The following is a 15,332-nucleotide window of genomic DNA, read 5'->3' on the forward strand; positions in this document are numbered from 1 at the left end:
ATTGCAATACAACTAATGCTGTATTAACAGCCGGTTTAAACATACAATGTTTACTTTTTTCATCTGCAAAACACCAAGGTATAACAAAAAGTCCTGAGTAATAGTGACATCATCCCAAACGTTGTGAGCGCGCAGCCGGTCTCGTCACCTGACCTGGATTTCCGTCCGTAGACAGCACATGACTAGGAAAAGGGAAGTGTTTTGCACAGTTAGACGAGAAGGGACTGTGTAGGGTTCTTCGTGAGGCGGAATTTTCTCAACAACATTTCACGCTTCTATTGACCTTTGAAGAGCCAATATATCACTTAGGCGCGTCTGTTTTTATTTACGCCGCAGAAATGGCCTCGATTCGATTACATCTGCGGAAGTTATTACATTTTAGCCTTATCTGCGTCACTTTGTTCTTAAATAGCCTGCCTGTTGTGGTCACAATGTACAGGAAACCCAACATTGTTTTGATATTAACAGATGATTTAGACGCTGATATGGGTGGCATGGTAAGTTAAAAGGGTTTGAATTAGTTTATCTTTGTTGTGTTAAATTAGACTGATTTGTGACTCGTGCGAATAAACTACGCCACAAAAACGTCTGCACCCTCTTTGCAGGTTCCACTTAACAAGACAAGAAAGTTAATAGGTGATTCTGGAATCACTTTTACCAATGCGGTGAGTTTAAAACTATTTTTACTATTCACATTGATTTTTTTAATTGAATTGGAATTGAAATAGGCCTTTCTGTACAGTACACTACCATTGCAATGTTGTTGACTATGATTGAAATATGGATCTTATGCAATATATTATGCAGTATTTTTTGTATTGTACACTGTTTTTGTTTTTACAAAATGTTACAGTAAACTGTGTTTACACACACTTGTTACCACTTTAATTCCTCTGAAGTTGGCGGCTTCAAGTCACTTCACACAAATCACTAGTGCTGCTCATGGGTTAATTCAGCATCATGCACAATCATCCAAGCTTTGTTTGTGGCATTTATCAAGTGTTTGTGGAATATAAACACACCTCCCTTTGCTTCACTTTACAATTACTTAACAACATTCATACTGTCTTATTTTGTTCAGCATTACATTTAATTGTTCAAGTTATATGTATTGCTCATATTTAGCTGCATTTGAGATAAACACACTACCGTGCATCTCTCTCTCTCTCTCTCTCTCTCTCCCTCCCTCCCAGTTTGTTGCTAGTCCGCTGTGCTGTCCGAGTCGTGCCAGCATCCTGACGGGAAAGTACCCCCACAACCACCATGTAATCAACAACACCTTGGAGGGCAACTGCAGCAGTCAAGCCTGGCAGAAGAGCCAGGAGCCAGGGACCTTCCCCGCCCTGCTGCAGAAGAGCTACTACCAGACCTTCTTCGCTGGCAAATATCTCAACGAGGTAGGAGTGCACTTCTGAAGGAGCACACTTTTGACCTGTGGGTGTGCTGTTTGTCTTTCTCTCGGGGCCTGCGCCAACCCAACTCTCCCTCGTGGAGTATTCCTTAAAGATTCCCGAGAGGTAGTCTTTATTTCTCCACACAGGCCTTATTAAGTTGAGACTAAATCTAGCTACATTTGGATGTACACTTTATGTATTCTGTTCCTTTAGTAGGTGTTGGCCTTTTTCCCTCCCCAGCTATGTTGCTTTTTTGCCTCACAGCTGCTGCGTATCAGGGTTTTGAGAGATATGTCTCAGAAACCCTGGGTACATTTCTTAACTCATTCACTTCTAAATGACCAGAGGTATTTGCCTGAATGACTATAGCTGTTTGTCTTTTAGCCACAGGAATTTTCTGAACTCCGTGTTCATATAGCAGATCTGTTTTCACATTGCATTCACATTGTATTGCTGAAGAATTTCTGCAGGCATAACTCAACCTTCCCTTCCTCTCATTACATTCTGCTGACTTATTTTCATTTCACTAATGTTTACTATTTATCTGTCTGTCTCCTCTCTCTCTCTCCTCTCCTCTCTCTCCTCTCTCCTCTCTCCTCTCTCTCTCTCTCTCTCTCTCTCTCTCTCTCTCTCTCTCTCTCTCTCTCTCTCTCTCTCTCTCTCTCTCTCTCTCTCTCTCTCTCTCTCCCCATCCCTCCCTCAGTATGGGAACCCAAACGCAGGGGGTGTGGAACATGTGCCTCCAGGTTGGGACTACTGGTTTGCCCTGGTAAGAAGTCCACAGTAACCAACCATACCTCAAGCACTTACTTCCGACCTGAGCTAGACCAGAGTGGTGTGCTATGAAGCAAGGGTACTGGTTTACCTCCGTAACTTTGGGAGTAACCGCTGAGCTCAAAAAGAACACTTTAATTACTGCATGTATTATTTAAGTCTGCTAAATTACTTAAACATATATTGCTTCTGAAGTGACATTGTTTTGAGATCAGTGGTAACTCCTGAAGTTACCGAACCTGGGTAAGCCTGGAACCTCACTTCGTAGAATACCCCTCAGGGTGTGTACGGTCTGTGACCACTTTTAGTCAGCTCAGCATATTATGGGGTGTATTTCTTCAGTCTTCATGTTTAAGCCACTGTAATTATATCCACTGCCTGAATTTGTCTGAGAGACCGGGTAAGCTGTTGTTTACTAACTTGGCAGGTAGACCTATATCAACAAGTAATTCTGTCAAGGACAGATGACTGATAAAACTGCCTGTATTACAACTAGAAGGGGAGTGTGTGTGTTGTAAAGGCTGCAACAGATTAACTAATCTGCTTATCAATGTCATTGCAGCTACAGTATCTGCCCTGCTCGGCTGTAGCTCTGCTTTGACTGCATATTTGTAGGTTTTGGCACGTGGGGGGGGCTGTGTGCACTAGTCGCTGGGACCCTGACTGGATCACGAGTAAGAGCAGGGGAAGTGGACTCCCATTGATTTATTTGGCCCGGAAAACATGATAAGCCACTTAATCTCTCTCTGTCTCTCTTCGCTCTGCAAATAACCCCTGTCCCAAACCAGACCGTAAATTAGCTCTGGAGTACCAGTGATCACTGGTTAGCCAGCCACCCACTCCTTTTCTGTGTGTGGGAGAACTGACGTGAAGTGATTTGAAAAAAAAAAACATGAACATGAGCTTTGGCCTGGTGGTGGTGGGGGGTGATTGGTTGTCATGGGAACTCAAGGAGGCATGCTGAGTTTTGGCCATGTGAAATGGCCTCCATACCCAAAATAGCTAACTGCATCTATGGAAACGCTGACCAGGCTGAGGCTTTAGGCTTCCTGAAACAGGTGCCACAGACTGTGAGGCAGAACCTAAGAACGACAGCGCTTATAATTGGTCTGACAAACACTTCAAAACTGTGTGTAATAAACTACAGAAGTACATTCACTATATGGTAAACAATCAATATACAAGTATCAACAAGCCAAAGTCCTCGTGCATAAACTATATCTATTGTGTGGCATGTAGGACCATTATACTTACGCATCCATGTTTGTGCTTCAATGTCTTCTTGCCCATGGTGTTAGATTAGCAAATTGATTTGTCCTAGTTATCAAATTAGCTTTAGTCAGTCTTAAAGGTTGTATCAGCGATTTCAGGCCCACAAAAGGCCCAAACATATATTATCACTTTCATCTAATCTTTCCTAACGATCCGCTAGCTGCCTGCCCCATAAGCAGGCCGTCAAAAACGCGTCTCTCTAGGCAGCCTAGGCTCCGAGATCTGTACACAAAAACAATTGCTACCAAGTGTTGACAACCACTCAAAGGCAAAATAAAGTGTTCCAACCAATAACCGACGAGATGAGTGTTTAGGAGAGTTTCATTTGCAAGGGAAGGAGGGGGAGGGAATAGCGAGTTAGCGCTCTGGTTTTTTTTGAACATCAACAGAAGTGACGTTACCCCGCAATCGCTGATACAACCTTTTAAGACTTTACACTTTGCCCATCCATCAAATGATGGCCCTATGTGTTCGTGTCAGAACTATGCTCACTGCATTTTAGGTTGCCTCGCTTGTTGCCTCACAAGCTCTGTTAACAATATGACCCAGCAGTATACTTCAAATAATTAACACACAGAACGCTTGCCCACAGGAAAGAAACTCTAAGTACTACAACTACACCCTGTCTGTGAATGGAAAAGCGCAGAAACATGGACAGAACTACAGCCAGGACTACCTGACAGACGTGCTGGTAAGAGCAACAAAACAGTACAAAGCAGCATGCTAACGAATTTCAAAGTACACGGTTTAGTGACAAACTCTGGTAGGTTAACCCAGAGTAAGTGGTAAACCTAATAAAAGAGCTGTATGGCTTCATTTTCCTAACAAAACAATGTCATGGGGCTCTTGTTGTAGGAGGTTTACCAGTTAACTTACCCAGGTTTGTCACTAAACCACGTACTTGGAATACCCCCCAGGCAACTAACACAGCAGTGTTTTGTTAATGATTAAGTCCTAGACGGCGTGTTCTCCTAGAGGTATTTTTTTTAATTAGCATGTTGAGTAGGCTCTAGTATGTCTTTACTTCCACACCCTCTCATGATGCCGTTACATGGCACCCAGCAAGGTTTAGCCAAAATGTATGTTAACATTGCAGTGTAAACATGGTTAACATGAACAATCTGAATGCTTTATAAAGGAAAGATATGTTCTTTGCTCTGCACTTAGTAAGCTTGTCCAAGTACATTAGATTGTTCATAGTTACAATGGGTCTTTATATTTTAGGAACTTTTGCTATGATTACAGTATTTCTCACACTCTCGACCATATTAAGTTAGACGTCTAGTTTTGTTCTACAATGTAAAAATAGTCAGAAAAAGCAAGACGCATAAAAGAGTACAGTAGGTGTTGATATTATATTCGCAGGTAGTGTGAATATTGTATTATATATTCAGAGGGTGGACTTATGTCCTGGATTGTTCAATATGACAAAATAGAATCATGGCACTCCCATCCCTCTCTCTGTCCCCTCAGGCCAACATGTCGTTAGACTTCCTGCAGTACAAGTCGAACTACCGGCCCTTCTTCATGATGGTGTCCACCCCTGCCCCCCACTCGCCATGGACAGCGGCTCCCCAATACGAGAGCACCTTCCCCAACGCCAAAGCGCCACGGGACCCCAACTTCAATGTCCACGGCAAGGTAGGGAAAAGCATGTGATCTCTGGACTGTGGAGGAATATGTCAGCGTTGTCTGTGTAGAGGACTGTATCGCAATAGAAGAACCTTTTAACCCTAAATCTTATGTTATTAAAAATGGATTTATAGACCCTCTCAGTCTGTTTCTGAAGGGTTTCTGGTTGAAAAAAACAAACAATGCAGATACTGAAAATTAATCGGACTTCATCATAATGCTCTACAAAATGTTGATTTTAAAACTTTTTTTTTTTTTTTTTTCAGATGCAAGTTATCATTAGCATATTGTTGTTTTCTGTGACACCGCAAATGCCCTAGGAATGCACATGTTTTTTTTATGCATTTGAAAAAGTCTATAGGCAGAGATGGGACCAAAACTTTTTAAACACAGATACATCTAAGAGCTTGTATTATTGGCACCTGTGGAATGTCTGAGATTTAATAGATGCTATGGGAACAGTCCAGGAAACGCACACTATAGAATTTTAGAAATGTCTACATACAAAGAGGCATAACATTAGATCTTGTAAAGGGTAGTGCAGAAATAAAACCAATCTGAACTGAACCTATTTAATTCTCTTTAGTTTGCGCGTAGGAAGGTGACTAAACTTGACTGGAAACAGAAACTACAAAATCCTAAATATTTTTTGTGATCTTTTTCTTTGGAATTTGTCCCTGGTGAAAAACAGGAACCCTTTCTATTCTCGTATGCCAACTTCACTCTTCACATTAGAGCCAGCATGTCTCCTTCAGACGTTTGGTTGTGTGCCATCATTGTTGTCCTGAGTGCAGGCTCTGCCTGGCAGCCTCACTGGTGATAAAAGTGTCTGATCTGGGGGGGAAACAGTGATTAAACTGGCAATGGAGTTATTGCAACATTAAGAGGATGTGGAGAGAATCCATGAAGATTTGCACAGATTTTATTTCACTTCCTCCTCAGGGGGTTGATTAGTAAAAATGTATCAACATGAAGGGATTAAAATAAAAGGAAAAAGAGATGGAGTGTGCGGCGACCAAGTTTTTCTTAGTTTATTTTCCCTTGCCAGCACCTCTGAGGGTGTGCATTCTTTTTTTTATTTATCAACATGAAGGTTTCCCATATCAGTTACTTTGTCATTTTCTCAGCTAGGGGAACCAACTGATATGTTCCAACAGTTTATGTATTCCATCATTCCCAGACGTTATTGTTTTGTATTCCTACATATTTATTCTTCTCCGTCTTTTCTGCGCCCCCGGTGTCTTTTCTTTTCAAGGCATTCCTGAAAGTTTATTGTTGATTATTGTTTACACTCCCAAATATTTACCCTTCTTTATTCTTTCTACTCTTTGTAATGACGCTTGTGACTGGTGACACTTATTTATATTCATTGTTCTTCACTTCCTGTAGGACAAGCACTGGCTCATCAGGCAAGCCAAAACCCCCATGTCCAACTCTTCAGTGGAGTTCCTGGATAATGCCTTCCGGAAAAGGTACCGTAGCACCCCAGGTTTTGTCTAACCGTGTGTGTGTGTGTGAGAGATTGGACTCTCCTACACACACACACACACACACACACACACACACACACAGTCAGGAAAAGCCCAAAGTCAGACACACTGTGTAGGGACAAACTTTCATTTTGTTCTGTCTGTAGCCGTTTGTTTAATGTCAGTGTGATTGTGTGGCCATGAAATCAACTTTACCTCATTAAATTAACCGGTCATTCACATGTTTGAATGTCATTTTGAGCACTGTCAGTGGTAATTAAGTTGGTTAGAGCTGGGGTTTTTTTTGACATGCAGTTCTTGTGGTGTTCCCTAGGTGGCGCACTCTGTTATCAGTGGATGACTTGGTGGAGAAGCTGGTGAAGCGGCTAGAGGCGCGGGGAGAGTTGGATAATACCTACATCTTCTTCACCTCCGACAACGGCTACCACACAGGTGAGCCGCCGTGAAATCCTCAGGTCTGGTCCACGGCCTTGTTCGGTCTGCCTGGCTAAATACATCCCCTACATATCAAAATTGACTTAGAGATGAAAGTCTAAGTCTGGACAGAAAAGTAACCCACAAAGTCAGGGTTTGTTGCTAATTTGATCCAAACCACATTAGAGGTGATTTGAAATGCAATTCCAATGGGGTTTCTATAGATCCATTGTCATTTGGACGCTCTGCTTTCGCGTCACTCGCAATTTGACACAGCGATGTGATTTACCTAAGAAGCAATATTGTTGCTGTAACCCATGCAGCTAGGCTGGTGATATCTGGGCACACACATTCGTTATGATCACTTGCCTGCAGCCTGAATATAACCTATGTTTGTGTCATTAAGTTTTAAATAGGGAATAAGGCTATCTCATTTTACTAGATACAGGAAAGCAAGGAGCATGTTTTTAATACTATTTCTTGAGAGCATCTTAAACATTAATCAGTTAATCACCATGAACAGGACCACATGAATTTTCCCCTGTGGGATAATACAGTTCACCTTGACCTTGACCGTGCTGTGCATACATGACCTCACTGACAATGAAATACTCAACATTTTTGGTGTAGATCAGCCAAACATATCCACTCAATCCTGTGCAGGAATGGCCTAGGTGTAGTTTGCCAATGCAGCACAACATGGCCTATTGTATATAGGAAAAAGCTAACATCTAAAATGAGACTCTCTGCTGTCTAACTTGTTTAAGTTTCCACAAGAATATAAACCATATATGTGATCCAGATGGGATGAGGATGAGTAGATGTTCTAATGTATATTGAGTTCCCATTTGGAGTGAACTATTTCCATAACAGTCGCACACAAGAAAGGAAGTTTAAGTCAGTCCCTCTCCTCGTCATCAGTGGGTTTGTAATGGTCACAAGTGTGAAAGAGCATGCCGTTCCTGAAATGGCAATGGAAAAGGGCTTTCAAAAGAAGGCATATTCTGGGGCAGTTTATATATTTTTATGTAATGTTCTTTGTTTTTTACTCTGATTCGCACGACCACTGGATATTGCCTATCCTCACTTAAGCCAGTGTCTATAATTTATTAGAGCTGTGCTCTGTTACTGTATATCTATATTGTGACGTACCCTTTGTTGATGAATGTGTCGATAGAGATGCTGCTGTATCAATACAGCAACAAGTTCTGAATGTATTACGTTTAGCTTGAAGTCCTCTTTCAGGGGGTGTGGGCTGTGGCGCGAGTAGTTGTATCATTGCCCGTTAGCATTTGGATCTGGTTTCAAAGTGAAATCCAATTCATCAAGGCTTTGCACAGCAGCCTTCTCTCATCACACCTGCGATCTTGGTGCTTTTCAGCATTTCGAATCAAAATATGTCATTCGCCTGAATAGTGTATATCCGAATATTTATTTTGGGGGGTGGGGTTCTTTCAGAGACCAAATTCCTTGTATACACAAGTATACTTGGCCTATAAACCTGATTTACATTGACATTTACTACAGGGGTTTAGTTTACAAAAACGTCATCTTTTTTAGCCCTTCTGAGTTTACTAGTCTGTCTCATGTCCTCCTCTTCTTCTCCTCCATCAGGCCAGTTCTCTCTGCCCATGGACAAGCGGCAGCTGTACGAGTTTGACATTCGAGTGCCCCTGCTGGTGCGGGGACCAAACATCAAGCCCAACCAGACAACTCCGGTAAGAGACAGCCATCATGCTAACCTTCACAATATCAGAGCAATCATACTCACTTGCACAAAAATACACAAAAAGCTTAACCAAACAAGCTCAGTGAGAAGCAATCAATGTCATAACAAACAGCTGAACAATCAATCAAACAAACAAACAAACATATAGGGATGGGCAGTATTTATTATGCATGTATTTCAAATACAAAATAGTGTTTTGTAATTGGTTGAAGAAAATAGCTGCATATTTTATATCAAAATACTTAATAGGTGTGTATGTTTGTAGTTTAAAAATACTGCCAAATCATTTTTGGTAAAACCAAAACTTTTTGTGATGTGATTATGTCATAAAAGTGCAAATCAGTGAATGCAGCCTTTCACTGGTGCTGAATTTGCCCAGACTTGCTGTGATCAGAATACACACAATACACTCTCACACCAACCCTCTCTATTAAAAATGTTTCTTGATCTTTCTTTCTTCACACTCGCACAGAAAAAGCTAAACACAAATTTCCCTACATGCTTTATGTTAGTATTTATATTTATGTGACAAAGAAACCTCCTTGTATCCGTATATCATTCAACCACATGGTTACTAGCTCATTCACACGTTTGCCTGTTTTTGCAATTTTGGAACAACTTTGACTGGAAAGTGTGTGTGTCCTCCTAGGCTGATGATGCACAAGGCATCTTTGTAAGCAATACTGTATTGCTGGGCAATGTTCCAGACTATTGTTGTCCTGGCACGTTCCCTTTGACCGACTTATGTTTCTTGAGAACTTCAGTAGGCAAATTAACATGATCATCCAATCGGAACAAATGGAACCGCTTATGTGGTTGCCCTGCAACATTGCTCGCCTAAGACGGGGATCACATCGACCAATGGCAAGCGGCAGAGTTCCTATTGTTTTTTATGGTTCCCTAGAAAAATTATTATGCAGTGTTAAACAAGCTGAGCGTTGAACTTGGTTCAACAATTGTCAGTTTAGGCAGACCGTTTGTGTTACTTAGGAACAAGAGAGAACTTATTATGGTCTGAGCCTTGCATTACGCTTACCACTGCCACTTTGTTATTTCCAATGTGATCCCTGCCTAAATCAACACAATGAAAAATTCATATGGATGCCCCTTGGCGTCAATATAACACCATTTAGTCTAGTACCCTGTTAGTGGAAAAAACAACTAAAAAAGGTCATGATTAGAGCAACAGTCTTACACTGTGTAATACCAAACATTCTTGGCATACACTGACAATGTCAGAGACTTTATTCTCCCTATTACAGTATATGTCAGTGTACCATAAGCTTGAAGCTGTTATTTTATGGTAATAGAACTGCATTGGGTTGCTTTATGCCCATATTCTGTGGTTCTTAGTAGGTTCGGTGGGTTGTTTGTACCATTTGACAAGTTCAGTTGTGACTTTTTTGAGTACCTATCTATCTGATACAGTATTTAGGCTGAGATGTAACAGGCAGGTCGGCTTATTTGATCTGTCGACTGTTTGCAGATTTATGGCATGTCCCGTAGGCAGAGAAAAGCTGTGGCTCTCAAACACTGTCTATTTAATCAACAGAGTCAGTGTACTGATGAAGGAGTAGATTACATAGATAGATATGGTTTGCAAAGTGATTTCATGCACCCATCATGCACGCATTTCAAGAGTGAGTTACTGTGCAAAAATACAGTATTTTATTTTGATACATTAGTTGATTGATTAGGATATTTTATTTTAAAATACATTTTGATGTAATTTTGCCCAGCCCTGCAAACAACGACTGTGTGGGATCCCACCAATTGTTTGTTGTTTTTAATGAGGTTCCCCCTTCACTGTAAAGCACTTTGGGAGAAAAGTGCTACATAAATGTAATGTGTTGTTGTCTTATCATGGTGGTGTTTGTCTCTGTGGTCCCACCCCAGATGTTGGTGGCCAATGTTGACTTGGGCCCCACCATCCTAGACATGGCTGGGATCGACTACAACAAGACCCAAATGGATGGCATGTCCTTCTTGTCTGTTTTGGTAAGTTGTCAGGACAACACAACACAACAGGCATTTTACAATTAATTCCCAGCATCCAAACCAGTTTTCCTAACATATAAATCATGATGGACATTGAAAGTAATGACTTTTGTCATGGATTCAGACATGTGATGACTTACATAAAATGATTAGCTTGTGGGAATTTATGTGCGTGAGAGAGAGTGTGTTAGTGCTAGTTGGGCACTGAATGATTTACTGTGTGTGTGTGTGTGTGTCTTCTGTCTGTCTCGCTCTGTCTCTCTCTTCTTCCATGTTTCTTTCTTTCTTTCTTTCTTTCTTTCTTTCTTTCCTTTTCTGTTTTTTTCTCTCTGTCTTACTCTTTATCTCTCTCTCCCCCCTCTGTCTCTCCCCCTCCACCCCCCTCTCTCTCCATCTCTCCCCCCCCCACTCTCTCTCTCTCTCTCTCTCTCTCTCTCTCTCTCTCTCTCTTTGTCTCTCTCTCTCTCTTTGTCTCTCTCTCTCTCTCTCTCTCCCCCTCTCTCCCTCTCTAGAGTGGTCAGGCGAACAGCAGCAGTTGGCGGACAGACGTGCTGGTGGAGTACGAGGGGGAGGGCAGTAACGTGACTGACCCCGCCTGCCCCCTGCTCGGCCCTGGAGTCTCGGTGAGACACACACTCCTTACACACACACTGCTCGCTCTCACTCACACACTCACTCTCCTTAAAGACGCATGCACTCCACACACTTTTACTCACTCACTCACACAACCAACACATCTGCTGTTTCTGTTATTTAGTTACTTACTGATAGAAGTTTGATGGGAATAATTGGAGGAGTTAGTTTTTGCATTAAAAAGTTTTTAATTTCTTACTGATATGTATTATCTTCTTGTGTCCTATGCACAGTATGTGTGGCAGTGTTGGCAGTGTGAAAATGATGTCTCATATTTCATTTTCAATGTATGTGTGTGTCCGCAGGAGTGTTTCCCAGACTGTGTGTGTGAAGACTCCTATAATAACACCTATGCCTGTGTTCGCACAGTGTCCCCTACAGCCAACCTCCAGTACTGTGAATTTGATGACAATGAGGTAAAGACGTGTTGTCCGGCCTATGACGGTACCCTCATGATATCTGAGCATCCACTTAACATGTCAATGTCCAAGTGCCTCTTCAAAAATGTTATGCCGAAGTTATTACCCCTAACTCAACCCCCCCCAATCTGACTACTACCCTGTCGAGGTGTATAATCTGACTGTACTACCCTGTCCATGCCGTAGGTATTTGTGGAGGTGTATAATCTGACGGCGGACCCGTTCCAGCTGAGCAACATTGCTAAGAGCATCCAGCAGGAGGTCCTGGAGAAGATGAACCACCGGCTCATGATGCTGCAGTCGTGTGCCGCCCAGTCATGCAGAACACCGGGAGTCTATGACTCAAGGTCAGTCACACTCACACTCACACACACACACACACACTCACACACACACACACACTCACACACACTCACACACTCACACACCCTCCTGCCTGCCCCATACACCGGCTCATGATGCTGTTCCGTGGTGTTCAGTCCTGCATAACACCAGGAGTCTATGACTCCCGGTTAGTCACACATACAGGCAGTCATACACACACATGCAACCATGGAAAGACGCAAACATCACACCACATTACACACACACACACAAAGATACCATGCCACACACACCATGCCACACACATGTGAACACAGTCTACCAAACCCTGGTGGGGACCCAGGTCTGCTAGAAAACAAGTGGTCTGGGGTATGGTTCGTTAGAACTCCAGTGTAGTTCGAATGCTATCTGTTCCAAAACCAGGAAATAAACTGCCGTTTTTGCGACTTTGCCAAGCGATATTGGTAAAAAGAAGCGGACCTGGGTGCACAAACAAAAATGTAATGTGATCAGAGACCAACTGCATCAGGGCCCGGGGGGGGAGTAATCGCACTCGGGTACAGTCCAGTTAAATGGTTAAATGTGAAAACAACCTACCATTCATATCCTTCCCCTTCCTGCAGGTACAAGTTTGACCCAAGGCTGATGTTCAGCAACCACAGTCCCCACTTGAGAAAACTCCGCCAGACGCTCAAGTAAGACCGACTGAAGGGGAAACAAGGGAAAACGAGGGATGAAGAGGGACGAAGAGGAGGAGGAGAGGAAGATGAAAGCAGAGGCACGTCTCACCTTCCCTTCTGTTGTTGCCTTGCACCTCAACACCACCCCCCACCCCAACTCCAATAATTCCCCCTCCCCCATCCTCTCTATCTCTCATTCCCAAAATGTCATTGTTCCATCTCTCCTCCTCTCATCCCTTCTTTTCTGCGGGGGTCAGAGGTCAAATCTCCACACAGGGTGAGGATGTTGTCTGAGGGCTGGACCTGTTATCACTGGAGCCACTTTTTATGAAAACAGCGTTGCCTTTAGCATGTGTGTGTGTGTATGTGTGTGGGTGTGTGTGTGTGTGTGTGTGTACTATTAGTGTGTGTGGAAGGATGTATGCACATGTGTGTGTACTCTAAGTGTGTGTGTGACAGCCCTAATGACGCTGGTCATCTTCACGCCGAGGGACACTGCCGTCTGTCATAGCAGGTATTCACTTCAGATCAAACTCGAGGATTATAACCTTTGTTTTGGGGTCATGTGTTCACTTCTGACCATGTACCGAGTCTTTCTGGTTCAATACTGCGTGTTGAAGTGTATTTGTTAATTTAGGGGTGTCTTTAGAGTTTTTGTTGTTGTCTAAATGTACGCTTGTGTCCAAATAGGATCGAGTGGTAACAGATATTACATGGCAGCCTCTCCAAAAACCACATACAGTATTTAGTTTTTATTGACTTGTCAGTCTGTTTTCTACGTATTTGTAGGCCTTACATGTAGACATTAGAGGTGTGCATTTTGACGAGTTAACTAAAATATCTTCTTTTTTTTTTTTTTTTTTTTTTGTCTGATTAAGGCCAAAGGTACCGTTAGCTCCAGCCACTCCAACTCAACTGTACTTTCTCAAATGTCAGTTGACGTTTCAGACACACATACACACGCACGCACACACACGCATGCACATGCACACACGCACACATACACATACACACACAGGCACAGGAAATGGTAAATGGAGGCAGGAGGACAGACATTTAACCACTCGCATGGCAAGGCTGCACCTGATGAAACTGACGGTATCAATATAACAATCTGACCTGCACCGCTCGAAGGTAGGACAGGGTGACTGGACTACTCCAGCTGAATCAGAACTGTAACACTATGTAAAATAACGGAGACGGGGGGGTCGGGCACAGACATGTTTTTGTTTTGGTCCACTATCATTTCTCACGACTGTCGTGGTCTCCATAACGGCCTGTGATTACAGGCCCTTTTCAGTTGTCTATGAGCCAAAGGGGGGAGATCAGACTATTGTAGGTTTTTAAAGGGTCACCATTTCATAAATTTGGGACTGTGACATGCCAAATGAATGATGATCATTGCTAAATGTGAATAGAAATACAAAGCTGAGGGCGATTTCTGCCTAAAAATTAAACAAGCTTATTTTATTATGAGGGACTCGCATGGGATACATGGTTTGTTTGAAAATTCTAAAAATTCCTCGGTTAAAAGAAGGAAAAAAAAACACACTTCCATAGTCTCACACACAACCAACCCAAGCTTTCTAACGAGAAGGGAATTTTAATGCATTATGGATTGGAATACTTCACAATAGAAATGAGATTCGGACTTAACGCTGTTTGCTCCTTAGCATTCACTATAAACTAGTAGGGCTTGACCTCTTCACGACTGGACACCGTATATGCCGATAACCTGGTGCCTTTTTATATGAAGTACCGAGATCGGGATTTCATTTTATGCACCAAAATCATAAACGTGTTAAGGGTGGAGCTGTTGAAGTCCACCTTACTCCTACAGAAAATGGTCCACAAACACAAAAACATTGAGGTGACCTAGTTGAAGTCACTAACGCACTTTTCCAATCTGTTTAGGATTTACAGATGTTATTTTGCACTGTAGAGATTTTTTTCCTCCTATCAACAATAATGTTTTTTTTGTTACAGTCAGTACAATACAGTAAATAAGTACATTTGTTGGCTTGTGTGATTGATCAATAAAGCAATGTGAAAATTACTAAGAGATCAGTGCTTGTTCTTGGACTTGGCCTGTTTTGATCATCCAATCACATTAACCCATCTCAAATCTGGAGATTGAGCATACCGTAATAATTTAATGTCTGCTTTATTTCATTAATTAGAGTATTTAAATAAATTATAGTAATTACTTTGCATTTAAAGCAGATGTATCACATGGCAGTACATAATGACTGCAGCATGGTATTGCATTTGTGTGCACAACCGTTTCTTGGTATTTTATGCCCCCAATGTTGTCTTCAAGGCAGCGCTGCCTATGGGTTAAGGTTAAGGTTAGGTTTAGGATTAGGTGCCTTTAAGTCAGCGGTGGCAGCACTGCACAACCACACTCAAATGCACATCTGTATTCTGCACTGCACATGTATACTTCTGCGTCTATGTAGCCGGCATATTAGACACTGTAACGGCCTCTACACACAGCTGCATGCGTTGCAGTGCTGGAGACGCATCCCATTCACTTTACATGGGCTTACGTCATCCGTTGCCGACCTGAATTG

At 42.3% G+C, this 15,332-nt stretch overlaps 1 protein-coding gene across 1 annotated transcript; it reads left to right on the forward strand.

Moving 5' to 3' along the window:
- Positions 1-197: 197 nt before the first annotated feature.
- Positions 198-14,815, forward strand: gnsa (glucosamine (N-acetyl)-6-sulfatase a). The gene is made up of 14 exons (XM_048267642.1): positions 198-497; positions 606-665; positions 1,194-1,397; positions 2,098-2,163; positions 4,033-4,131; positions 4,914-5,081; positions 6,462-6,544; positions 6,876-6,994; positions 8,591-8,694; positions 10,602-10,703; positions 11,216-11,326; positions 11,642-11,752; positions 11,942-12,102; positions 12,703-14,815. The coding sequence occupies exons 1-14, from the start codon at positions 339-341 to the stop codon at positions 12,776-12,778; spliced, it is 1,623 nt and encodes a 540-aa protein (XP_048123599.1). The 5' UTR covers positions 198-338; the 3' UTR covers positions 12,779-14,815.
- Positions 14,816-15,332: the final 517 nt, after the last annotated feature.

The sequence above is a fragment of the Alosa alosa genome, chromosome 17 (genome assembly GCF_017589495.1).
Source record: "Alosa alosa isolate M-15738 ecotype Scorff River chromosome 17, AALO_Geno_1.1, whole genome shotgun sequence".
NCBI classification, from domain to species: domain Eukaryota; kingdom Metazoa; phylum Chordata; class Actinopteri; order Clupeiformes; family Clupeidae; genus Alosa; species Alosa alosa.

Excerpts from the sequence above, each read along its gene's own strand:
- gnsa (XM_048267642.1), top strand. The coding sequence starts at position 339 with ATGGCCTCGATTCGATTACATCTGCGGAAGTTATTACATTTTAGCCTT. Across the intron at positions 498-605 it reads ACGCTGATATGGGTGGCATG|GTTCCACTTAACAAGACAAG; the intron begins GTAAGTTAAAAG and ends CCCTCTTTGCAG. Across the intron at positions 5,082-6,461 it reads ACTTCAATGTCCACGGCAAG|GACAAGCACTGGCTCATCAG; the intron begins GTAGGGAAAAGC and ends CACTTCCTGTAG.